This window comes from Columba livia, chromosome 3, assembly GCF_036013475.1.
Source record: "Columba livia isolate bColLiv1 breed racing homer chromosome 3, bColLiv1.pat.W.v2, whole genome shotgun sequence".
NCBI classification, from domain to species: Eukaryota; Metazoa; Chordata; class Aves; order Columbiformes; family Columbidae; genus Columba; species Columba livia.
The window spans coordinates 94,869,758-94,897,340 of NC_088604.1; the positions used below are offsets into that span (position 1 = coordinate 94,869,758).

General features: G+C 40.0%; 1 protein-coding gene and 1 long non-coding RNA gene across 3 annotated transcripts in view; one reads left to right on the forward strand and one right to left on the reverse strand.

The window, feature by feature from the left end:
* The window catches only part of LOC135579120 (uncharacterized), a 27,808-nt gene extending 12,896 nt beyond the window's left edge, over positions 1-14,912 (reverse strand). Inside the window, exon 1 of the long non-coding RNA XR_010471600.1 lies at positions 815-14,912. This is a non-coding gene — a long non-coding RNA (uncharacterized LOC135579120). The remainder of the gene's footprint in view (positions 1-814) is intronic.
* A 25-nt stretch (positions 14,913-14,937) lies between these two features.
* LOC102083508 (cytochrome c oxidase subunit 7A-related protein, mitochondrial) lies at positions 14,938-25,815 on the forward strand. 2 transcript variants are annotated; one of them, XM_065058327.1, is made up of 3 exons: positions 14,938-15,372; positions 23,111-23,245; positions 24,121-25,815. In XM_065058327.1, exons 1-3 carry the CDS (start codon positions 15,301-15,303, stop codon positions 24,262-24,264), a joined length of 351 nt encoding a protein of 116 aa, XP_064914399.1. In that variant the 5' UTR covers positions 14,938-15,300; the 3' UTR covers positions 24,265-25,815. The 2 variants fall into 2 exon arrangements, with proteins under 2 accessions (XP_064914399.1, XP_064914400.1); XM_065058328.1 differs by lacking the exon at positions 23,111-23,245 and having other exon boundaries at positions 14,986-15,372.
* The last annotated feature ends 1,768 nt before the right edge of the window (positions 25,816-27,583 follow it).

Genomic DNA, 27,583 nt, shown 5'->3' on the forward strand with positions numbered 1-27,583 from the left:
TTGAACCTTATACAACAAAGTATTTCATCAGCAGCACCTCTTCCAGTATTTGAAATACTCACAGTTGGAACAAATTAGATGAAATACAACTATAATAAAACTGGGGATATAACTGTGATCCAGCTTTTCTGTTAATCTAAAACTAAAACCAATGCCAAGGAGTTTGGAACTGCCGTTGTATGTTTTGATGGCAACAAAGGTTAACCATACATTATATGGTAGGTTCAATCCTTAGGACTGACCTGTTGGGAACCATATATTGGCTGCAATCCTTCTAGTTACTGTGTGCCACTTAAAAGCATTTGATCATTAATGAAATCACTGGAATGGAAAGCTGTCTAGGGTGCATTTTCCTTCTACAGTTCTACATGAAGCACCATTCCCAAAATCATAAAGAATGGAGGATTATCATTTCCCTTGATGCAAGACTTGGAAATGATATTGTCTTGATGAATACACACACACACACAAAGATTAATTGGATTGACTGATGATTTTAAACAGTTTTAACAGCACAAGAGATCAGCCATTTAAATATGTGATGTTCATTCTTACTGTACAATGGCTTATCCTGGTGTACATAGCAGCAAATTTGAGGAAGATAACAATCCTGTAACTATAAGATTCACATCTTGCTACCCATGTATTTAAAGGAAAAGGTACTGGATTTTCATACTGTATGTGCCAGTTTGTGCCCGTAAAGGAATCGGTCTTCAGTTCTTGTAGTGTTCAACCCTCTCATTTCCAAAATAAAACTGAAGTCCTTATAGGTTCAAAACGCTTCCCCTCTGGGTAACAACAATAAGAATCTTACCAGATCTGAAGGTCTGCCAGGACGTGGATGTGTGCACACAGCAGCCAGCTGAATTCAGCAGCCAAACCAGCCAGTTTTCTGGGAACCCGCACAACCAACGAAGGCTGCTGGGCTCTCAATTTGCCCCCACCTAAGAGGTTCAGGATACAACTACTGATTAAAGTTTGATCATTTGAATTACCTTGAGAATTTTAGAATTATCCTTTCAAATAAGCTTCTGAGGAGACATTTGCTGGAAGATTAAATAAGCTGTGCATAGCAAAAGAACCCCATATATTGCTTCATAATTTTTTTTTTCACTATAATTGTAAAAAATTGAAATCGATTCTCATTTTCTGTTATTTGTTTGTAAAAGCAAGCATGCAGGTCAGTATGTGTGATGCTAGTTAAATTTGCTAGATAAAACAGATCCCTGTTGAAAATAAATAGACTTAGTGAGAAAGGTCTCCCAGCTTTGCTAGAGCTCTAAGAGTTTACAGCGGCTGAAGAGCTGCCCCAGCCCATACAGAAGAAACAAGAATTGCTGGTTCCATAGTGAAAAACTAATGTGATGTGGGACCTGTGAAGCGCAACACAAAGTAGGGAGTATCTTTTGCAGACGACAGGAGAGGTTGAGCATCAAGAAAGCTGCACAGTGAGCAACCAAGACTGCCAACCTGCTTGACAAGAGATTTTAAGAGCCGCAGAAGAAGAAGAATGTAAACCTTCAATCAAATTAATACCATGTGAATGTTTGCAACTCCACATTTTAGACTCCTTTATTCTTTACAAGCGCAAAGGTTTATAACTTTATAGAACATTAATTTTATATATTGTTTGCTTATCCATAAAGAAAAATGTATAATATAATTTGAAAAGGTAATAAATGGGTTTTGATGAGAATGCAGAATTCGATGCATAAAATCACATCATAAAATATGCTGGTCTTGTTGCTATATTTCATGGACTACTGGTCAAAACACAAATGTTTGTAAAATGTGTTCTTTTCAACAAATGAATTATGTGGCTATTCATATTGGTATTGTACCTCAGCAAATTTTTTTTCCTTTAGCAATTTTTGGCTGCTGAGAAGTCTGATATTTAGAACATAGGAGTTTTACTCAATAGGAAATTTGAATATTTGATCCAGAAATTAATCTGAGAAAAAAAAAAAAAGTTACACCTACACAGGGTTATTTTCAGCAACTTAGTATCTGTTACAATTATGGACAACAGAACTGTCAAAACAAAATGAAAAAGTAACATGTAACATATAGATTATTTCTCAGGGATGATAAGAATAAATCTGGAGAAATTGATTGAATTTGACTTCAGGTTCACTGAAATGTATTTATATTAAAAACAAAACCCAACACATCAACATGGTGTTCATTTTGGAATTTCAAAACAACCAAAAATTTCACCAGTGCAATGCTCCCGTTATTGTGAATGGATGAGAGACACTCTGGTGATGCTTTAAATGCAGCCATTTCAGAAGTACTTCCAAAAATAATTGCAACTAATGTTCTTTTTTTAAAAAAAAATTTGAATATTTTAAGAGATCACTGAATTATGAGCTATTCTGGCACCAGTCCAAAGCATTATTATGAAAATGAACTGACTTGTCGCTTAGAAGTCATCAACATTTCTACTTCTCATATTTTATTATTTTTAAAAGCTTCCCATAAAATCAGTGAAGAAATGAAGCAGATGTCCACATAGTCATATAAGTGCATTTTACAAGTGTTTTTCTAAAAGAACTTCTAAAATATTTTGGAAGCAGAAAGGTTTTTTTTAATGTTTTAACACTTGTTATTTTACAGATATGCTCACCACTTGCACTTCCTAGCAATCTGAGATGCATCTGTAAATACATAGAATTCCCCACAAATAAGGTCAATCCTTGCTGTCTTCAGGAACATTTTATACTTTTTTTGGTCATAAGAATTTAAAAAGGAAAACAGTAAAGAGATTCATTAAAATCTAGGGAATCTAGAAGTTCAAAATTGGAATTATTTCCCTTGTACCCCCTGTTTTCACTGTTCTTCTACCCATATCTAAGTAGCAACTAGGAACTACAGTGAGGACCAGGCTTCTGTTGTACTAAGAGCTCCACAGCCACGAATCAAATCACAGTGCTGCTCCCCAAAACCATATGATCCAAGACTGATACACAAATCAAAAGCTGTATGCAGACAACAGTACAATCAAACATCACGACATTTCACTGTAGCATGAGTGTAGCTTATCTGTTGAGTCTGAGGTACTTTTAAATACTAAGTGTTCAAATACGTATTTTTTTTCTCTTCAATTTAGAGAGGCTCCCAGATAACACAGCACTTAGAAGACAGTCTTCCTACATTGTTAAAGGCCTTGTCAGCTGTACTGGCTGTGCCAAGATGGCACAGCCTCTAACCATGACTTTTGTTGTTAGGGTTTAACATTTGAGTTTGATGTCATTTGATGGGATGCTATGAACGAGTAAAATTGGATCCATTTATTAGAATAGCATCTTGAATTCTTGACGTTATATAAGGATGCTCTTATGTAGATGCCATATAAGAATAAAAGAGAAAAACAATCCCAACAATGTATACACTAAGTATAGTCATGCAGAGGCCCACTGAAAAGCATCAGTAACAAAATTAATTATTTAAATTAAAAAAAAAAAACACAAAAACAAATCTAGAAGTGTGGATTCCTATCAGAGATTCTTGCTTATAGCCCTCAAATTTATATGGATTCCTTGAGTACCCCCGCCTTTGCGTGCAGTGTCTTTAGGCTGTACCTGTTGGGTCGTTTGAGACAAACTAAGCCTATAGCAGCTTTTTGGTCTCCAGAAATCTTCTTCAAGGGAGTCAGGCAACCAGCAATGAATAAAAGCCAGCTAAGATGAATTTTGCTTTGTTTTAGAAAATCTGTTTGTCATCTGGCTTATGGAAGACAAAGTCTTGGATGTAAATGCCAGGTTACCCTCAACAGGACCAGCAACCATGAAGCTCATTGCTTCGCTCTTTATAGCAGACTCCATCTTCAGCATCTCTATCTTGTTTTCTTAGACTTTTCTCCTTTCACCTGATCCTCACTCGAGGAGCTCCAAGGTTAAACATTAACTTCCAGGAACTGAGGCTGCTGTTACCTTTGCCTTCTCTTCATATAGACTGTCCCATTCACATTTGAAATGCAGTTCAACTCCAGATTAGATAGCTAAGAACAAACATCAATATATTTCTCTGTCTCAGTGTAGGATAAGAAGTTCTTTCTTCCCCCACAATAAATGTCATATATTTTGGGAAGAAACAGTCATGAAAAGCTAAGCTTTTACAAAGCAACACAAAATAGCCTAAATCATCCACATCCCACCCTTCATCTACAGCCTTACTCTGGTACCGTTCAAATCCACTCACAACTCTGCAATAGAGATCACCCATCTACCTTTGGCCACCTAGTCCTCCCAACATGGAGATACAGATTTGTACTTCTTCACTTATTGGTTGATTACCCTAAATTGGTGTTTCTACCAAGAAACTGTAAACCAAACTGGACCGGCTTGGACAGTACATTTCCACTGGCTGGTCCACTTCCACCAGCATGTAATAGAGTCATGCTAGAAGCAACCAACAACCTCAGAAACTGGTAGGCTTTCACTCTAGTATTAAAGATCCCATTTTAAGATCCATAAGGGGAATTGCTACTTTTTTTGTTCCCTGCTTTGGAGATTTATCCCTACTCAGAGTCCAGGACTGTCATGTCAACTGAAAGAACACTGCAGAGCAGGTGGAAGACTTTTTAATGGAAAAAGAAAATGGGGTGGAGGGATAGGGAGAGGTTCAAAATAGTAAATCCAACAACGCAAAGGCTCTGAGCTAGTAATGAAGTCCTTGCTAAGTGAGTCACCAAAAGCTAAGATCATGCAATGCAGATGACTCTCAGACACTAGACACAACAGGACTTTGCTGTGCTTTTCAGCCCTCTTCTACATCACTGTTACTGTCCTGCCATACTCTGCTTGCTTCCTTTGCCAGACTTTCATCACCCAACTCTTTTCCTCCTCATGGAGGAAAAGGGTTTGTACCCTTTTTCTAGCTGCCCCATTTTCTTTCTGCTGCTAGCCACACTGGCAGGCCTCTGCACTGGCACCAAGTATTTCTGAAATTGCAGTGACAGTCCACTGTCTGCCATCCCATTCTGACCATTCTTCTCTGTCCTACTGTCATTTTTATAGGCACACACTTATACAAATAGAGCATCCTGCCCGTCAAGGAACTGTGCTAAAAAGCAGTTCCCCAGTCCACCAATCCCAACTGATACCTGCCCACTTTGCTAAAAACTTTCACCCACTTCTTTGGGTTACACATTGTGACAACAACTATTGCCAGCATCTGTGATTTACTACTTCCCTCTAAATGTTTTCTGAATGTGTCTGCTTGCAGATGCAGTCTCTCAGGTCAGCAGAATAAAAGAGAACCTGGCACCACCTCATGCCACTCAGCAGTCGCTTCCCTTTCTGTTGGGCGCTAACGACTACCAAAAAGCACAAGGCATCCACACCATGGGAACCCAGGGACTGGATTCTCCAGGCTACAACTCTAAATATGCACAGAAACAGACAGAGGGCTTTGATTTAAAACCTCCCCAAAAGTTACATCCTTTCCTTTCAGAGATGACCACTGAAAATTTCTATGGTAGTGTGCCAGCTCAGCATGGAGGGTCCCTCCGCTCACCTTTCATCATGGTAGCTGCTACACTAAGCACAACCTTTTGCTGCTTGCACAGACTAAAGTTGGGGTCAGCACCATGTCAGCCAACTCCTGGTGTTCTCAGGCTAATGACAACACATGCAGCAAATGTTGCTGCCTCCAGCTCCCTAACCTGGGCTCTCAAGCAACATCTTTATCCATTTTCTCCTACTGTTTTAAACCAGGATATACTACAAACAATATGTACTACTTTGCTTTTCAAAAGAGCATAAAACAAAGTTCAGCTAAATCACCACCCATTGTCTCGGAGACTAGAGCAAGAAAACTTTCACTATAGTACTTGATCAGGCATTTTCACTTCTCAGAGGAGAGAAACAGGTCTCCTGAATCAAAGGATGTTCAACTTGAATGTCACAGTTCAGAGGGAAGATTGGCTAAGTCCATTGTAGAAACCTGCAGTTATTTACCAGTAGCCATAAATAAACCATAAATTCTCCACTAGGTCTTTCATTTCCTCCTCATCTATCAAATGTACAAATCATATTTTATGATTTTTTTAACTAGCTTTAAGAAAGTTTTTTAAGCTTTAAGACTGCAATCACCCAAAAGGGAACACACGTAGGTATTGTTCCAAAGTTCAAATCGGTTTATGTGTGAATCAAGGTCAGCTCTTAGATTACACTGAAAATATATGGGATCTTAAGTAAAATCTTTTTAATAGCATTTGGAGAATGCTTCCCTTGTCTCTACCCATAAAACTTCCCTGTAAAGCAAGCGTGTAGATCTCACTCCTAATTCATTTCTCCCTGAAGCACTATAAACATGTTGATATAATTCAATAATCTAGTGGAAGCAAGGAAAGAACTTGGAGTAATTTGGTTCCCATTATTTTAGTGTAATCTCTACACTATGAGGCAAGTGTTTAGCTGCTGCTAAGAAGCTTGAGTTTGTGGGTTCAAATTATATCAATCTGATACCGTCTGTTTGGTGGCAACTGGATTTAGGACAAGCAATTTAATGGGGTCAAAGCCATGCCTCCAGCAATTCCGAGGATGCATAGAAGCAAGTTTTCATTCTGCCTTTGAACGATGAGCAACAAATACTGTAGTCTAGAGAAGACAGGGAATCCTTCAGGAAACCATAATCACATCAGCGCCACACTGCAGAATCTGAAAAAGAGAACTATATTGGGGAAAGCAAACAATCAAGAGTATGCAAAGTAAAAAGCAAGTAAAATCTTGGTGCCAAATCTCCATTTCCACACCTCCTCACCACCCTTTTTCAGTCCCCTCAGGCTGCAGAATCGGATATAGCACTCCTAAATGAACATGCCTGCATCACCAATGGTACTGCAGGCTCTGATACTCCCTCAGAAAACAGAACTCAGATTTTCCCATTAAAAAGCCCAGGCTCCTCTATATTGAGCCAAATGAAACTCTCAGTTAAAACTGGCATCAGAAAACCTGACAAGGGAGCCAGATCCAGTTCAGCAAAATTTACTGTGAAAAATGTTTAGGAGGTAGGATATTGTCAAAAGACATGTTTTCAACAATGATTTTTGCTCAGAAGTGCAGTCAGCAACAGAATCACTCTGCTTCCATCCACGTACACATCCATGCACTCACACAGGTCACCTCTATAAATAGAGATGCAAAGCGCAGCATGAAGAGCCCTGATCTAACCCTGGGCTCTGTTAGGCTCCTGCCCAGCACAGAGGCAGATGTTGCAGGCAGCACAGCTTGGAGGGCTCCCTACTTCTCCATCTATCTCACCCTTCCATGCGTGGACTGACTTGGCACAGGAGCAGTCCCCATCAGCTTTCCCTGCTGTTACTCTATGCACTCCAGCACACCTCAGTCCTTCTTTTCTGCAGAGCTGCTACTGAGCTTCCCTCTCCCCCTCCCTCTGGGCTTCATCAGTATCTTCCCACACTGTCACCGAATCTTCTGAACTTCTTTCTCCTGTGCAGGGAAATGCTGTGATAAGGAAGCAGGTAAGTTCTTTAATCTCCCAGTTCTACAGTGTCCCTATTCTGATGGCAGTAAGAAGGCACAGACAGTAAGAAGAGCTGACAGAATTTTAAAAAAGAAAAAAAAAAACCCAAACCGTCATTTATAATGTGGCAAGACAAAGAAGAAATACATCAAAAAAACTGCAAGACTTCCTGAAACAGATTTAAGCTACCCTACCATACAAAGAGACTAAACCTGAATAGTTACATGCTTATAGAATGCCAGTGAGCTTATAGGATTCTCCAGGAAAGATAATTAGGAGACTGTCAGTTGTAAAGGTACCACAGGGTAATGGTTCCTACTGCTGGCTGAACATGATCCTCAAAAATAAATGTAGTAAAAACTATGCATTATTTTCAATGCAGGAGACACTGATCTCATAGCAGCAATCTATTTTTATTATGTTACCTTTGATGAGCTAAATTATTCATAAAACATGAATATTTTCTATGAGAAAGATTTCTCTAGTAACCACAGTTGACATTAGTATTGCTATATTGAAGCATGTCTTCAAAAAAAATGAAAAAAAAATAAATCAGTCAAATAGAAACCCCTTAGAGTACAGCCTGATGACAAAATCTGGGCAAAGCTGGACCTTCTGCTTGAGTATGGAGATAGTTCAGTCAGCTCTGAATGGCTTTTTCCCATGGCAGTGCCTGGAAGAAGGGCTTAGAGGGAGTAGCTGTGAATGCGATTCTAGGCAGGCATTAGGATCTAGAAAATCCATCCTCACATCCTGTCTTCCACAAATTACCAGGTTGTGGCTACTGTGGGAAGCAGCAGAGACAAGAGGAGTGATGTGCAGAATGAAACAGCTGACACTGAGGACCAGACACCCACACCCAACACATTTCAGAGGGGGAGTTACTTCAGACTAGTTCTAGTCTGGTCCTATTGTCTGAACACTCATTAGCAACTGGAGCATATTAGGTTTGTTCTTTAAGTGCATCTTACAGTCCACCAGAAAGTCCAGCTTCATCCAAAAAGGTATCACACCTGTGAGCTCCAAGCCTGCTCAGTGATACCAACTAAAGCACAGGTAGAACTTGGAAGTTCACTTCAAAAGCACATTTCTGATTAAAAGCTTCTTAGTTGAGTACATCTAGAGGAAAATTCTTCACTGCACGGTCCTAGTTTCTGATGTGCTCAGGCTAGAGACTCAGCAAAGGTTGCAGTAGTTTCCTACCCATAGAAAACTCTGTCCAGGAACAAACCAGGAGATGAATCTGGCTCTGCTTCCTAGACAATATCCTTAGCTAAAAACAGAAACAAAAGATTTTACAAGACATGTCCAGTCCTGTCACAAAGATGCTTAGATGTAAAGTACTGCTACTTGATGGCACCACCTTAAGACTCGTTAGCAAACAGTGATCCTGGTGGAAGAATTGCTGTTATTCTTGTTTCTTTGTCCTGAACAGCATGGATTCAATGCACTCTGTCAAAGAGGATCGCCTCAGCGATCAATTAGAGCTCCACCCTCAAGACTCAATATCTCCTTCAGGAAATCACAACCCAGAAGTTGACAACATTTGAAATGTATTACCTATGATAGTTGTTAAAAAAACCCATCATATGAAACAAGGTTTTCATCTCTTCATGTTCCTTATATCCCTGAGGCATGAGGGAGAAGTGGTAAAACATGATCAAGTGCTAAAACATGAATAAATCGACCAATTATTAAAGCCAAGCTCATGATTTTTGAACAGCTGGTGTTGGCAATCCTGCATGTTCATTGATTATTGTCTCTGCCAAGGAGCTGTTAGAGTAAACGCGGGTCAGTGTCGCTGTTGGGAAAGGGTAAATTAAGCCTAAGTTCTGAAACGTAACTGAAAATAACTAAAATTAAGTACGAATGACTAACAAGTGGGCGTTGGACCAAGAAAGCAAAATAATTAGGTATTCAAGTCAAGCCACCTGCATAAATTGCCCCGTGCATTTCCAAGACAACTGTGTTTTAGTTATTAATACTGAGAAACCGTGCATGGGATCTTGCCTCACCCCATCACAATACTCTCTGCTTCACACTATACAAATGTACATAACATTTCCTCTAACACAGGCGCAGAGGAGGGGTTTTTTGTCTATAAATCTTGCCTTATTCAGGGAAGTTTGTTACAATACTGGACTGAGAATGTGGTTGCCTCTGGACTCCAGTCTGTGGATTTGCATATGAAAAGGCTGCCAAGAAGAAATTAAATAGAAGGACAATGCATCATCCTCCCAGTAGCTACGATAGATCTGAGAAAAATAAACATTACACTTACAGCCTAGAGAGCAAGAAGGAGGTGGTAAAGGAAGACTTTGGTAGCAGTGTGAAAACAGACAACCTTGCAGACACATTTTACCTCTAGATGTCCAGAGATAATGCTCACTTTATTTGGAAACCTATTTCGCTAGCTGTATAATGCTTAAAGCAAAAGTTCAGGAAGAATAAGGTAATGCCATTGAGAGAAAAAAAAAATGTCACAGCAGAAAGCAGACAGAGACTTCGAGCTGTGGTTGACCCTACCAAAGTCAACAGCAAGAGGCAAAGTATCCAGCCTTCCAGTACAGCATTTCAAAAGTGGGAAGTGTTACAAGCCATAGAGATAGCAAGATTACTTTCTCAAAAGTAGAATAAATAGGGCTTTTATGTAATTATTTTACTGACAGCCAACACTGATGTCTAAATTAGATGAAAAATCTACCTTCACTTCTGCAATTCTGAAAATAAAAGCAGGAAAAAAAGCAAAGACAACAAAGCTGAAACGTAGTGAAAGCAAAATTTACTGTAGGCTCTTATAATGTTTTCTACATCTGGAGACTGGAGAATAAAAGTATACTTCATTGCTAACCTAAAATAAACTGTTACTTTCACAGTTTCCGTTCTGCTTTTATACCGGTAACATGTAACTGCAGATAAACTGCCTATAAGAAGCAAAACTTATTGGCCCAGAAGCATTATGCAATCATTAGGCTTTATAGTAATTAGATCGTCAAATTTTCTATTACTTTCTCGTACAAGTTCTGCCTGAGAACCTGGAAATAAAACTATACAAGAGGTAGATACCCCTAATAAAAATCAACGTCTTTAAAAAGATTCCTGATGCCCATCATACTACAGTTAACACAATGGCCTTATTGCCAAAATTGCTATTAAGTAACTATTGCTATCAAGTATTTCACATGTAAAAGCCTTATGTCAAGACAAAGTGCCCATTCAACAGAAGTGAAATGTGGCATTATTTCTAAATTCATAAAGAAGACATAAATGGCTGCCTCTTTTTTCTGAGGGAGATGGGATTGAAGAGGCAACAATTTTGTTACGAGAAAGACATATAGTAAAAACTTTGCTTCAATTTATATTAATACTGTAACTGCATGAACAGTTTTATAATTAAAAACTATTTTTATTAATTTTCAGTATTGTTAAGTCTGTCAAAGAGAAATCTCTTAGTGGACAATAGCAGTCTGTTTCCAAGAGTCACCTGTGCTGTATCAGTACACAGGGGCAACAAAGCACCAACAAATTCAGGCACAAGTTTTAGAAGCAACTACCACCTTATTCTGTGCATAGACTGACTTTATTTCTTTCAGTTGATAACATGATTCAAATGCAACATGTTTACAGCATCACAAACTCTTGCATTAATAGAGCTCATGCTTAGCGATCATCTTCTAGTTTGGGGGTTTGTATATATTATGTATACGCACACAGAGACACACAAAGCAAATATTAAGCAAATCCAGTCTAGTACTCTTAAAAATGAGTACTGCATAAACAAAACATAAGCACATACAGCAATTTCATGTTCTAAATCCACCCACACAGTTGTTCTCAGCAATTCAAAAACAGAGCTGCATGGGCAGATTCATAGAGTTTGAGTTACAGACATCTGTGCTGAAATAATGATCAGCATATGAAGGTTTTGTTCATTAAACAACAGAATAAGGTCTTGTTTTTTTGTTTATTTTATCCTCAAAAAGAAAATAAATACACAAAACTCACAACAATGACATGAAAAAAAAAGCAGAATAAGCTCAAGGTATTGTGCTTTTTTCATTCACTCCTAGAAATCTACTCGTCTTGAAGCATAACCCCAGTGCTATTCCAGGAACAAGCCATGATAAACAAACTTGCATATATGCAAGTTGTCTTAAAAATCTGGAAAAAATTGAATAGATTGAACTATAGTGTAGCCTATAGGATAGTACTGTCTTTAGCTGCTGCCAATACCACACTGCAGATGAAGATACCAATCCCTAACAGACCAGATGTAGAACTGCCAGTGTCCACGAATTATTTGTCTCAGTGTCTAAAAGTCAGAGCTCAGCTTCAAGTCCAGTGCAGGAAGTCTTTTCCTTCTGGGACACTTTGTTTGCATTAACTGCACATAGTTTTGTGTCCCATGAAAATGCCCAGTCTTTCTTTGAACCCTGCTAGGGTGAGTGGCCTCATTTTGCCGCAGTTGCTTCCTATGACAGTAAATTGTACAGCTGGATTACCCAATACGTCAGAAAGTCTGATAAGCAAAGCAGCCTTGGCAAAAGTCTAGAGACTATAGCAAAAGATGGACCAAAAGCCTAAGGCACAAACAAGTTTCTTCCTTTAAAGGAAAGGCCTTACGCTATTCTGATTTTACTTCCCTTTTCACGGAATGTCCCCATGCTCCTGTGTTAAAAGAAAAACAGCAAAAGCTTCATTTGTAACTGTAATTTTATTCATGTCATCCTCCTGTGCATCTTTTTCACAAGGTAAACAATACTCCATCTTTGATTTTGTGAGCTAAAACAGGACAGAGACAGCACCTAGGTTTTGTTTCAACAGCTTGCAGCAGCAAAGTTTCACAGCTTACCTTTAAGCATCATGACTTAAATTGATCAACTGAAAAAGGAGCTAAATTTGTATATTTTTCACAGCCGCCTCAGAGCTCCAGGGTACAAACCTTTCATTTCTGTGGCTTTCAGCCGATATTGAATGACTTTTCAAAAATTTGATTCAAGAGCGTCAGTGGAGCAAGGACTAGTTATACAATGGTGTTATCTCCACGCATGACCTGTCACAAAAAAGTGCTCCTCTGGGATTGTAGCATGTATTAATATTGGGAAAAAGGGTAAAAGAGAAAGATATAAAATATCTTAGTAAAGGAGCTTGCCAGGCATACCTATTTCTTCTGGAAAATTGCTGAAGGACCTGGACAAGAAGAGCTATAGCACATCTGCACAGATATGTGCAGGGAAGGCTCCAGAGCAGTTATAATACAAGCCAGATCCCACAAATTTCAACAGGTGAGGACTCCCTCCACACAAACCTAGCCATGATTCACAGCATTCCACTCTAAAAGAATACGTACATCCCATCTTCTGGGTCTTCTGCTGCATTACAGGCAGATTTGTAATCAAACAAAACTTCCAGTTTAGCTTTCTCAGAAATAAATAGAAACCTGATCAGCAAATTCTTTTCTACCATAAATTACACAGCACATGTTCCAGCTCATTAATGCTGCCTAGTCTTGAAAGCTACAGGGATTTCACAATTCTTCCTGTAACATTTACAAAATACCATATATTTCCTACTTACTAAGCAAATAACACAACCTCTCCAGTTAATGTTCCTAACACAGAGTCAGAACATCAACTCAGGGTATCACGTATGAGGCACCCAGCTGCTTCTCTTGATGAGAGGACAGCAGAGACAGCGCTTGTAGAATTGAAGTCTCACCAAGAAGAAAACCTGCCTACAGGGCAACAAGCACAGAAAAGAACTGGTGCAGCAAGCACTTACACTTCAGGTTCATAGCCCTGCTCTCACGAGTAAAGGGACACACAGGGCTTGCAGGGGCTTTCCTCATTACCAAGCAGTGGTTACCCTGTGTAGGACATGTCTGTTAAGAAGGGAATAAACCCACGGAGGCTCAAGGATCCATTTTGCTGCCACCAAACTCAAATTCTAAAAACCAAGTAGAAGGCATTATAAGTAGGTAAAGAAACCATATTATACATCTTTTCATATGGGTGTTTTACTTTCTGAAACATCCCATATGATTAGATCTTCCCCCAGTTTATAAGTAAAGTATATTTTTAGTAGTTTTCACTTGCTGCATAACCACAGACATTTTAATAGCAAATATATATGCAAAACTGTATGTGGGACTCCTAACAGGCAATGCTCCTAACTGGTGTGGATGATTAACGATTAAACAGTACCAACAGATAATCCTTATGTTTAACCTTAACCAACAGCAGGCATTTCACAGGATGAACTCAAATTATGCATTTGCACTGTCAGACCCTGACAATAGCAGGATGCTCTGGATTACCACAAAGAAACTCTCAGTTTGCAACTGCCTGTGACTCAAGGTGTGCACAGAAGCCAAATTAGCACTCATTGCCCACAGGCCAAGCTGTAAGCACAGCAAAACCCTGCCACACCGAACCTTCAGGCTGCCAGACTTCTGGAGAAGATTAAGTTCACCACAAAAGTAGCGGTGCATCACATGCCCCTCATTCACGATGCTGATTTCATTTAATGAAAGCCTATCTCATGAGACAAATGATAGATTTCAGATGCTTCCAGAAGATGGTGCCACAGAAGGAAATAATTTGATAACACAGGGACACAAAGATTAAGTTCTGGAACACAAAACTGCTGCTGTCACAACCTTATGTCTATCATAGAATCACAGAATAATTTCGTTTGGAAGAGACCCTCAGGATTGTTGAGTCCAACCATAACCTACCCTAACTAGCACTAAACCACGTTCCTAAGAACATTGTCTAAGCACCTTTTAAACACCTCCAGGGATGGTGACTCCACCACTTCCCTGGGCAGCCTGTTCCAATGCCTGAAAACCCTTTACGTGAAGAATTTTTTCCTAATATTCAACCTAAACCTCCACTGACACAAACTGAGGTCATTTTGTCTCATCCTGTCACTTGCCACTGGGGAGAAGAGCCCAACACCCTCCGTGCTACAACCTCCTTTCAGGTAGTTGTAGAGAGCAATAAGGTCTCCCCTCAGCCTCCTTTTCTCCTGGATAAACAGCCCCAGTTCCCTCAGCCGCTCCTCATCACACTTGTGCTCCAAAAACCAAACACTCCAGAACACGCCGCCGGTGCTCCCACAAGTTCCCAGCTCCCGGGGCCCAGCAGCTGCAGCCGCCCAGGCCGGACACCCGTGATCACCTCGGCGGCGGCCTGAGGGGGCCGGAGCCGCCCGCTCTCGAGAGGACAAAGGCAGAACGCCCCGGACGCTCCCGTCCATGAGCGCAGCCCAACCCGAGGCGCCGCCGGGAGCGCGGCCCTAAAACCTGACAGGTGCGGTACCGCCCACTGCCGCCCCGGCTACGCCCCTCGCGGGGGCGGGGTCTCGTACCCGCTTTGCGTTGATTGGCTGACGGCAACCCCACCCCTCCAGAGCACCCGTCAGTCTGCATCCCTCCGCGGCTGTCCTTCGGGGGGCAGCGGTGCGCACGCGCACTATAGCTCAGCCTCTTAGGGGTCAGCCTGCTGCCTGAGTGAAAATTGCCGCCGGCCTCACTTAGAGAGCGGCAGGCGTTGGAAGGGAAGACGCAGTCCCGCTGCTTTAGTAACGACTCGTGTGTTTCGCCTGATTTTTCTTCTTTTTTACGCCGCTCCTTTCAGGGCTTTCTCGTTCCCCGCCCGCAGGCGCTCGTGGGGTGCTCCGCGAGCCGCTGGGTCCTTGCACGTTCAGCCGTCGGGAAAAAAAAAAAAAGAAAAAAATCGGGCCGGGGGTCCTTCCGCGAGGCGCGTCGCACCCGGTGGGCCGTGGGGAGCGGGCGCGCCGGGCCCCGCCATGTACTACAAGTTCAACGGCGTCACGCAGCGGCTGGTTGGGGCCGCAGCCTCCGCCGCCTACAACCCGCAGGTAACGGCGCCGCCTCGCTGGGCGCCCTCGCGGCCGTGACCTTCGCCGTCCTCTTCCCCAGGGGCCGCTGAACCGAACCGAGCCGGGCCCGCCGCCCCCTCCCGCTGGGGGAGCCTCAGGCAGGGGAGGCGGCGGGGCCGCGGGGAGCTGGAGTCGGCGGGCGGGTGCGCGTTCCCGGGCGGAGGGCGCTTGGCTGCTGCTCTGGTCGCGGCCCCGGCGGCGGCGATTTCGCGGGGGATGGACCTTGCCGCTGCCCCGCACGCACCCACGCTGCGCTCGGCGAGCCGGGCCCGCCGTGTGACCTTGGGTGAGGCGCTTCGCGCTGCGGGGCGGCTCTTGGTTCAGTTTTGGGGCGCGGTGAGTGCTCCAGCAGGAGTTAACGCGCTTTCGTCATGAAGGACCGTTCCTGAGTTAGAATGGGGGCTGGTGTTTTAAAATGGCAGCACTGCAGCAAGTCTTCCTGTCTCATGCATGCCAAAGAACTCATTACCGAAAGCATTAAAAACCTTATTAGAGAAGACACACATCTGTACAAGTCTCTTTGGAGGAGACTAACGGGAGACCTTATTGTGGCCTAGCATTTCCTACCGTTTCCTCACGAGGGGAGGAGGGGTAGGTGCTGATCTCTTCTCTTTAGTGACCAATAACAGAACCCAAGGGAATGGCAGGAAGATGTGCCAGGGGAGGTTTAGGTTGGACGTGAGGGAAAGGTTCTTCACCCAGAGGGTGGTGGACACTGGAACAGGCTCCCCAGGGAGGTGTCACAGCCCCAAGCCTGACAGTGTTCAAGAAGAGACTGGACAACACCCTCATACATGGTGTGAACTGTGGGGTTGTCATGTGCAGGGACAGGAATTGGAGTCAGTGATCCTTGTGGGTCCCTTCCAATGCAAGACATTCTATGATTGTTTAAAGCAAAATGAAAAACAGCGTTTCCTCTGTATGATGCTGGCTTATTTACTAGTTGTGTAGAGGTTAAAGGCTTCATTAAACAGGCTTATACTTCCATACTTTATAGTTAAAATACATGGTTCATTCTTTGGGACGGGAGAATGGATCCCGATTACATTGGGTATTTCAAGGCCTTGGAGACTTGCATAGCAGTGGAAAAAAAAAAAAAAATCACAGAACTTGTTTTCTTCTATGTACATCAGTGCAGATTCCTATGTAATACTAGGAAGATTTTAAAAGTGATTCTGTCACAGGATGAAGGCAGCATGAGTGTTGAAGTTTGAGTAGACTTTGAAAAACTTAAGTTTTGACAGTTTAGTAATTAAAAGCCAAACAAAACAACAACAAAAATCACAACATGGAGGTTAAGGATTGGAAGAGTGGTTTTTTTTAAAAAAAAAGTCAGCCTTCTGAAGAACTGCCTCCGGAGAGCAAACCTACCTCATATGACATGAGGCTTTTAAGGAAAAAAAAAGTAGAAACATTTACACACAGAAATGAAATAAAAGTTGTGCATTATAACACATATCACATCCAGGTACCGCATCCAGTTGTGGGCCCCCCAGTATGAGAATTTTCTTGATCAACTGGGGCAAGTTCAGCACAGGTCCCCAGGATGATCGGGAGGACAAAGCACTTGCTCTGTGAGGAGGGGATGAGGAAATGGGGCTTGTTTTGCCTCGAGAAGAGAAGGTGTAGGGGGGACCTAAGACCAACCAGCACCTACAGGGAGGTTATCAAGATGATGGAGGCAGGCTCTGCACAACAGTGAATGGTGGGAGGGCAAAAGACAGCAGGCATAAGCTGCATCAAGAGAATTTCAGCCTGGATCAAAGGAAGGACATTTTTGTGGTGAGAACAGTCAGGCAGCGGAGTGGGTGTCCAGGGAGGCTGCACAGTCTCCATCCTTGGAGACTTTCAAGGCCAGACCAGACAAAACCCATAGCAACCTGGTTTCACGTCAGTTTTGACTGAAGAGAGCTTGAGGGTTCTTCCATCCTCACCTAACCTACGATCTTGAGTAAACACTGAGGTACCAATGACTTTCTGATATGGCAATTTCTATCCCAAGCTTTTTATCCTCATTCCCCATCACTCTTTGGAAGGCTTCCTGAATGACTACTGGGGAGCTGGAGTGCGGGGCACAGGGAAGGCAGTGCAATAAATAATATGTTCTAGTCTAAAAGTATGTCAGTTCATTAAGATTATGTCCAACAGGCACCTGTGCTAGAAGACACTCTTGCCACTCTTGCAGTGTTTGGGGCACTTCTTACCTCTTCTACACAAAGTTATATTAAAAGAATAAAAATTAATTGACACTTCATTTGTGTAGAGGAAAACAAAGGCTGGGGTTACCACTGGGGAAATGGGGCAGGGAAGACTTCAAGCCCAAGCACTGAAGTACCTCCTTTCTGGAAAAGTATAGTGTAGAACATTATGTGTTAGTCTCTAGGTCATTGTGACTATTTTTATGCAAATGATGCATCCTTTTTAGGATCCTAAGAGAAAAGCCTCCCCACAGGAATACAGAAAGCTCTGATAACCGCCTGGAATAAAGCTGTCCTAAAGACAACACTCTGGGCTGCTGGAGCCCAGGTTGTGGAATACTGCTACCTTTCTGTTCAGCAGAGTCCATTACATTATAACAATCACCCCGTTTTAAGTACATCTTTATGTTTTAGGGGTTAAAAAGGCAAAAGCAAGATAAGAGGGGATTACAGAATTCTCTGTTCTGTTAATGAATATTAGGTGTGTATGAATATCATTGCATTAAATACAGATAGACATAATGCATTCTGAATTCTAGACATCATGTAGATTAAAATGCTGTAGTGTCATATATCAAAATCAGTTTGTAAAGGTTCTATGCAAAACTGGCTTCACATATAGGTATCATTGCAGATAGGTAAAAAAATAAATAGATAGATCTCACCTCTGTCCTCTGCAAGGCAGGAAAGAGAATGTCCAAGGAACAAATACTTTTCTTCTAGAACATTGTAGTGATTTCTCTTTAGGTCATCATTGGGCATTGTATTTCATTTCAGTGTCATCACTGAAATGTTAAAACCTAACTTTTAAGAGAACGCAATTGAGAAGATAAGATTGTATTCAAGCAGGAGCATTTCACAGCGATCTTATGAATATTGTCTTGGTTTATAATTTTTTTTCATATTGATGAAGGAAACACTATCTTTCATATCTGGCTCACCATTCACACAGCTTAGTCCTCAACTTAGGCATGCAAACATGCTGTGCAATAGAATAGCTGCATTTTTAAAAGGTACATTCAGTCCCCTTTTACAATATTCTTAGGCCAGCTCTTGATAGGTTTAGTAGGTGTTTTTTTGTTTTTTTTTTTTGTAGTTCAACTTACTCCCAGGTGACACTGGTAGAACTGTTTGCAGTAGAGATTAAAATATAAAAGAAAAAATAACTAGAGATTAAAATATGAAAGGAATCACGTAAGTAAGTGTTAAGTTCAAAGCAATTTTTTTTTCCTATTGATTTCATTTATATATTTAATGAAAACATAGCTCAGCATGTGAAATGGTTTGCTTTTTATGCTTCTATTTATCTTGATGTTTCTGGCAAAATGATGAAATCCTCGTGTTCAAATTTTGCTTGATAAAATATGCAGTGTCATAATTTACTCTATTCTGTACTGTTGCATTTTGATGCTTCCCAATGGAGTGTTGTTCGGATGCAGATTTAAGCTTATTATGAGCTTGCAAAATATCAGTCAAAATGTATTTCAGAAATTATTTTGCTGACAGTAACATAACTAACAACTTATACTAACAAAAAATTTTGCTTAATTTGAAACCTGTGTTGTTCTTTTCACCTCAGTCTTAGCATTCTTAGACTTAATTTTTCATTTAACAAAGTTATGTAAAGTAGTATGAACAATTCAGCCTGTTTGAATAAATGGGAATCTTCTCGGCTTGTACAGGTGGGGAGTCAGGTTAAAAACTACTGCTTGTGTTTAGGAGGATAATGACTGCCATAACCATTACAAATGCAATAAAAACCATTAATTCAAAGAGTTGGCTTACATTTAAAGTACGAATAGTGGGAGCAATTTAAAATGCTGTCAGGTGAGGATGACTATATGAACTTTTCCCTAGTTCTTCAAAGGCTGACCATGATCCTAGGAGGAATTCAAGTCATATTACCCTATCTTCACTTGATACAACCTATTGCGCTTGTAGCTATTTAAAACCTCCACAGATCTTTTGATTTTAGCTGTTGTGAATTTTTTGGAGTTCATTGAGAAACTATAATGATTAACCCTTTATGCTGTAGATGATACTTAAAATATATACAAAATCACTTTTACTTATATGTGTCATCCCAATACAAACAAAGACTCTAGTAATCCTACCTGAAAGCATTCTTGTGTTAGAAATAACAAATATATTTAACCTCACACAGTGAGGTATGTTCTTCTATCAAGGATCTGCTATTTAGGTTAGAAGTGTCTAGGTTCAGCAAGTTCATGAAAGTTACTTTGATGCATGTTCTGCAAGAATAATTCTCAGCTTAACTTTCCTGTTTCCCCTTTTCATTTTGGTCCTTCAGTTTTCTCTACTTTCTCATTCTCTGATCTGTTTGAGCAATTCTCCTAACATGTAAAAACTTAAGCGTGGTGCTATCTCCATTAAATTGTGCTCCAAATCTTTAACTGTTTTGTGCTGTCAGAAAAAACATAAATCTAGTTTGGGAATTCATTCTAGCAAGGCATAAGTTTGTTTCAACTTTGAGTATGTTGGCCAACCAACAGATAGATTGCGTTCTAAGACCTTCAGACCTCTGACAGGAAAACAAACACCGTTTACAGAAGGGTTAGGCAGAGAATTGTGTTGTTTTGCATTAGCTACATGTCCTGACCTTTCATGGAGGACTTCAGCATTTGAGGAAATAATTGCTGTAAGTGTGCTGATGTAATCAGCTGATGTTGACTCTTCTGTACCAGTAGATCTGTTGTACTTTGTTCAAGAATTGGAACAAATTCCTGTTAATGTGATTAGAAATAAAAGATTAACACCTTAATATCAGAAGAGGAATTATCAATGTGAAACATTTTCCTATGAAGCATAGGTCAAATGTGTAGACCCATTCATTCCTGCGTACCATCTTGAGCGTAGTGGGGCACTGATGTTATTAAGTAAAACTGCAGTTTTAGTCATGTCATATACAAGTGACAATTCATGGTCGTTTAAAGCGTCTTAAGGACTTGCTTAAAAATGATCTGCATTGAAATTCTTACGTGTAGTACTGAGGATTTCTCTTCACACACACTAAGCTTAGCAAGAAGCTGGCTGTGAGATAAAGCACTTGCCACTTTCTCTTGATGAACACAACAAGCACTGAGTTGGAACAGCCACACTCTTATAGTTTAGCTGAGTAATGCAATGTCAGTGTTAGGCAAACTCAACTGTCTGTGTTCTGCAGGATGTGTTTTGTTGTAATCTTTCCTGATGCCAATGAACCATATCAATGATTTTTATTTAAATTGCAATTTGATATTCTAAACTGATGCCATGCTGCTTTGGAAGTAATTTACAAGAGTACACTGATGAGTTTTCTGAAATGGTTTCATTTGATTTCATGATGAAATTAGTGACCTGAGACAGCTTTGAATATCCTGTTGCTTCAGCAGAAGAGGAACTTATAACTATCTGAACAGGAATGTATTTCTAAAGCCTGAAAAAGTATGTGATAACTTACAGTTGTTAACACAACTGATTTCACTATTCTCATAGTAATTCATAGAGTGTGTCTTGCACCTACATGGTATCCTGTAGAGGCAGGAGTTTTAGCACTAATAAGAAATGATGGGGGTGGATAATCACATTTTTAAGCTCCCTATCTGTGAATTTAGGACTGACGAAAGAAGTATGTTTATCATGGAACTATTTGAAGTAGTTTGCAGCTTACTCTAGTCCTCAGTATTTTCAGTTTTTATACACTACAGGTAGCTCATGAAATAAAGTAGGCATGAACACAAAAAGTAGGAATTGACATGATCTAGTAACTGTTGAAGTGAGGTCAAAGGCTGCTTCTGAAAAACTTGGCCCTCAGGAATGCAAAAGTGAGATTCAGATATGGAAACTTGAAGGAAGGTGAAAGATGCGTGTTACTGCAATGCTGACAAACAAGAATGTAAGAAAAGCTTTGGAGGAAAAGTCACCTGCACATTTGGTATAAACATCTGTTCTATAGTTCTGCCTATCAAGCCACCAACCTTTTAAGACTAATCTAATAAAGTACTGAAAGTTCTTGCAGACAAAAATACACGTCCAAAATGGCTTTCTTCAAGTATTTTGATGTAGCTGGCAGTTAGCTTTGATTATATAACCAGGGACTTCTCCTGGCTAATATTACTTTCTTAGATGCTTCCTTCTTACTGGTGTGACCAGAACTGCTTAGTCTTAAATAATTTAGTACTTTTCTTCTGCGCAAGCCTGTTCATAGGAAGGCACTAGTTATGGAATGTGTCAGAGAATCCAGTTTTGGCTGCTGTCTTTCAAAACATAACCAAGAAGGTAATGAAGGGATTTTAAGTTAATTCAGGCACTAAAGAAGTAGGAAGCTGGACCCATGTCTTCAGGATGGAGCCCTGGTGACCATTTCGTAGGCTATTTTGGGATGCAGAGAAATCCAGCCTTTCTGCTAAAGGTGTCTGTTGTGTCAGAGAATTCAGAGAATATACATATGGAAAAAACATGTCTGGTCTATGGCAAGCATAAGAGAAAGAGTGCCAGTCTGCTTCCAGCTCCAAATATTGTTCAAGCAGTTCTTTTAAATACAAAATGCATCAACTAGTCCCTTGAACAGAAGCTAGAATTTCAGTGCAGCCTTGACCCATAGAGAGAATTACTACTTCTGTTTGTGATGAAAACATTTTGCATTAACCTACTTTTACAGTGCTTTTAATTTCCGTGGCAAGTTAGAAAAAAAATACAGCTGTTTCAGGAGCCATAATGTAAAACATCACTGCCATGTGCCCAGGCATAACTGTTAAATCTAACTATAAAAATAAAAGCAAGGATATCACTTCATGATGGCTGTGACTTTATACGCTTAATCTTATCCATAGAACTGGATTATGTACTTTTTTAATTATGGCAAATGTAGAGTACAACTACCTGAAGTGAAAGGAAATGAAATTATGCTGCTCATTGAGGGGTGAAAAGTTGCAGCAGCATGTGAATTATAGGGTGCAATCACACCTGCATAAAATATCTACCATGTCAGGGCTGCTGGAGTGTCCTTGAGCACCACTTGCTACTTTTGTAGTAAACAAGTGGTCCTAACCCCCTTTTTTTTTCCCCTCTTCAGACTATACATCCAAATTATTTAATGTCCAGTTATGCAAGCAGTAGCTATAAATCATTCAGGAGGAAGAGTTCAGTGTAGTTTCCTCACTCTGCTTGACCCCCTGCTTCTAAACCTATTACTTGGATAGAGCCCTGGATAGGCTGACTGTGTGCAAAAAACAAGCAGCAATTTGGACCAAGTACCAGCACAGAAAAAACTTGTGATATGAATCTATGTAATGAAAAAAAATTAAGGCTTTTGTTCTTCTTGCTAAGCACTGACCTGAAGTAGCTGAGAAATGAGTGAGCCAACAATGTCTCTTTAGCTCATTGTCACAGGTCTTCATACCAGATAAATAATCTTCATAATGTATCCTTGTAATGACTGGCAGTGTGCCTGCCTAATGTGACAATTGCTGCATTTGCAAGTGTTATATACCTTGATATTTTAATCTTTATTTATGCAGGGACTCAAACCAATAGTTTCCACTGAATCCCCAGCTCTGATTTTTGGGACAACAACTAAGCTTGCTTCAGATTTACCAGCAACTGATTCTTTCTTGGGTAAAAACAAGGTGCCAGACCTACAGAAACTTTTTCAGGTAACAACAACTTTCAGCATACCTTAAAATGAGAGTGGGACATATCTTTATTTTAAAGTAGCTAACTGTTTTTGTCATTCTACAATACCACATTTTGTAAAGTCTAGTTAAGAAAGTGTTAAGTACAGTATAACCTGTATACTTGTACTATACTACCAGGTATATATGCCTTGTATAGGAGATGGATACAGAAATAGAAAGTCCAGTAGCATTGTCTTTTTGCTGGCTTCAGAAGATGTTTGTTGTAGTATTTGAGTGTTGGAAGCAATTTCTTTCTGGGAATCCAAGCCTATGTCTTAAAGCAGATCATTGCTGGTTTGTGTATAGTAATTTGAATATTACTGAAGCTGTTTATAATGCAGAATAAGAAGAGCACAGTAAAGTTTTCAGATACATTTTGTTAGCTATGCAATTTCTAAGTGTACGAGGACGACATAAAATGAATAAATGAAGAATTAAAAAAAAAAAACAAAAAAAATCAAAACATCAAGGATGTACTTTATATAAATGTACCCTTTTCTCTCTTACATGCCACTTGCATTTGGAATGTGTCAGTCTGACTCGGTGAATAACCTTTTATACATATCTTTTCACATTCTTTTGTTAGTGACACTTTTCCCATCCAGGACCTCTTTAGAAATATTTCAAGATATGTTATTTCTGCCTGCACTTAGCAACTTTGACTAACAAAATTAACTTGCTTTTGCATTTGTCTTGCTAAATGAAAACACGTAATACATTTGATTGTAGATAGCCTATTTGTCAGGAGATTTCCTTTATGGAAGTCTCTTCATTTACCTGAAGTAGCTTGTTCTTGTGGCCTTGATGTGGATGTTCATTTCTTTTTTTTTTTCTCTTTTTAAACTCTTCCACAGAAAGCAGATGGACTGCCAGTACACCTGAAAAGAGGAGTTCCAGATAAGCTGCTTTATCGGACCACTATGGCTCTAACTATAGGCGGGACTATCTACTGTCTAATAGCACTGTACATGGCCTCACAACCAAGAAACCAAAAGTAAACAAACCACAACTCATGGGACTCAGGACACTTCTCTGAAGGACCTCCTGCATGTATCTATCATTCTGCACTTGCTGTAATTCTGTGATCATGTAACATTCGTTATTCAGATCAAATTTATTGGAGAAAATGTTTTTAAATCGGTTGCCTAATGTGATTTAGAAATCAATATAAACATACTTAAAGACTTCATTCTAACATACGGTTGTAGCTTTGCATTTTTTGTCTTGCAGGAGTGTATGAGCAATTGGAGAAAGTTAAGCTTTTCTTTCTTTCCCTCCCCCAACTTAAACAATGTTACAGATAGAACAGGACAAATACTTTGCAGGCTATGCTCCACATTTCTTAGTGGAAGGATGCTGCTGGTTTCCAAAACAGTAGAAGCAAATTCTGTAATTCTTATAACATACTAGGAACCACCTTCTGTCATACAGCTCATTTTACATAAGCAGGTGGCAGTGAAACTTTTCCAACTGCTGGTATGTTATTAAGTATTTGTACTTCTTTCTGGTGGTAGGACAAAGGAATTATCTACTTGGAGCATTCAAAGTGGTTTTATTCCATAATGTAGTATCACTGTATGCAGCAGAGTGCACCAGTATTGTAGCAGCAGTTATAGCAATTTTTGGACTTTAATTTGTCAAACTATCTTATTGTGCAATAACGATAACTACATGAATAATAAATCAGGCAACTCTCGAAAGTTTCAGACCACAGCTGGCTTGGTATTGAAAAAAACAATGATACACTTCAGTTCAGGTTCATTTTCTAGATCTCAAATCAGACAATTGATTCAGTTACCTTACTGTAATCTTTTTGAGAGGTTTATCCTCTTAAAACCCTCCCTTAGAGGTCCCTTTCATAGCGCAGCTGTGTGTTATTTTCAGTGTATGCACATATCTGTGTACACACATACACATTTCCTTTGCTGTTTGTGTGGAAGACAGAGAAGCCAATAAAAGTCTTTATTCATCCTCTTCTCTTCGTAATATCATAGCCTTGAACTGCAAGTTTCACTCAAGTCTTCACAAAAATCATGTTCTATTTTGATATATCCTCCTCTGTGAACATCAAGTATTCACTCTTAGTCACCCAGGCTATGGATAAGCATGAAGTCACTGCCCTCTGTAATGAGCCATCTCTCCCAGAACCGTGCAGAAATCGTATTGCACATTAATAAGGAAAACAGTTGATAAAGGAACCTAAAACTCCCATTTCTTCAATCTTTTACTAAAAACATTCTGATTTTTTTCCAGTCAAGTTAAATCCAAGCATTATTACTGTTCCATAGGAAAGAAAAGAGCTGGTTGTACTGTCATCTTGGGTTTCAGTCAATGTTGGTATTTCAGGATGCGAGAGATTAAGAGATGAAGTTGTAAGGACAGCAAGACTCAAAGAATAGCAGAGAATTATTCAGTTATCCAGGAACTGAAAGCTGTGTTTCCTCTACTGATAAAATATTTTATCCTCAGTAATCTATGCTTCTGTGGCACTAAGAATCTTGTGCTGTAGGCTGTTAAAAAGGAAATTAAAAAAAAGAGAGAAAGAGAAAGCAGCATGGTTGGTTACTTTCTGTCTTCCGTGCATATCATATATTAAGCACTGCCTACAAGAATCTTCTAATAAAGGATACTTTGCACACAAAGTTGACAGGTAGATTTTAATGAGGATGATTTTTGCTCAGAGAATTTCTATGCTCTTAGGTTTTGGTTTCTTATTTTTGAACACTATTTTAGAATTTACATAGAGGATAACTTTGCTAGTTGCTAAGGCAGGTGTGGATAAAGTAACTAAACTTTAGCTCATTAACCAGTGGAAGTACTCTTCCAAGTACTTGCGGAAAGAACAACCACAGACTTATCACTCAGGACCAGCTTGCTTAAAGGGAACTCAAATAGGAAATTGGGTTCATGGATTGCTATAGAGGTCATGGGTGGAGCTACAAGTATCAGAATTGTCTTCCTATTGCCCTGCGTCTAGCTTTTTCCAGCTCTTTGTCAGCAGCTAAAAACACATGCTAAAGGGAAAACACCATCAAATTTGGGGGAAAAAAACCCCAAACAAACAAACAAAAAAAAACACACAAAAAAACAAACAACCCCCCCCACCAAAACAGATACTAGATAACCCTTTGCTTTCACAGTGATTAGATTTTGAAAAATTGTTTTCACTTTGCCTTTCTCAAAAAAACTGACCCAGTTGAAACAGGATGAGAATGCTGCTTCAGCTTGTCAGATTCACATCCCTGGTTCACTTGAAGGTTACAGAACAAAAAGGCATGGCCTGTCTGCAGCCATTGGGCAGGGCTCCAGTTGCGAGCAAAAGAGGAGACTGTGTTTCTATATTCTCACAGAAAGTGCTCTGAAGAACAGGAAAGCTCACAAGCTGTAACCAGAAGGTTAGGCTGGGCTGCAGCAGCAAAATCTTGCCCCTTTTCTCAATTAGCTTTGAGAACATCATAAAGAATTTACAACATGGTAAATCCTTTCTCTTCCGAGGAGAAAAACTGTTAAATATCTATTTTAAAGTATTTCTGACACTAGACTTCTGTGAGGATTGAAGAGAGTTCCAGTGTTTTGAATTATTGTTTGTGATAGCGAGACCTAATCTTATTTTTAAGCCTTCAAGAACATCCTTACCTTTAAAAGGAGTAGTCTGGCCCTGGCCTGATGTTAAATATGGTCTTCAGTAAGGACAACCAGGAGTGAACTGCAGTGTCGAAAAGGCTACTCAACATTTTGAGTTGTCATTCCCAGAAGTAAGAATCTGACTTGCCTACTACAACTTTATTGTATGTGTATTGTGTTCTGCCTTTTTTTTTTCTAAAGACCCTCTCAGTTTTGCCCTAGAAATTATGCCACCTACCAGTACCAAAAACTGAGAAAATAAGATGCGTGTTTCAGTGATAGCTTGCATACTCTAGTGTTTTGGCTTGAATGCACAGTAGAAAATAAATGATAATAAGTTCTCATACCCCAAGGTGCCTGGCTTGGAAGGGGAAGCAGCTGATATTTACAATACTTGGGAACAAAATTATATCATCATCCGTCCCCCATGGCATTATCTTATTGTCGAGAGACAGTGATTTTCCTTCTTAAATGCTCTGTCCAGCAATCTGAATTCAATAGTTACATCTTTGTAGTGGTTTTAAAATAAGATCTCCCTTCCTGCTTTCTATGTGGGAGTAGGAGAGTAAATGTGCTTGAAAAGATGGTAGTGTGCACATATGTCTTTCAGCTGCTTTCAGAATAAATGTTAATGAGAGGATCCTCTGCACCATGTCAGTATGACCATACCATCTCAACAGGCTTTTGTCTTAA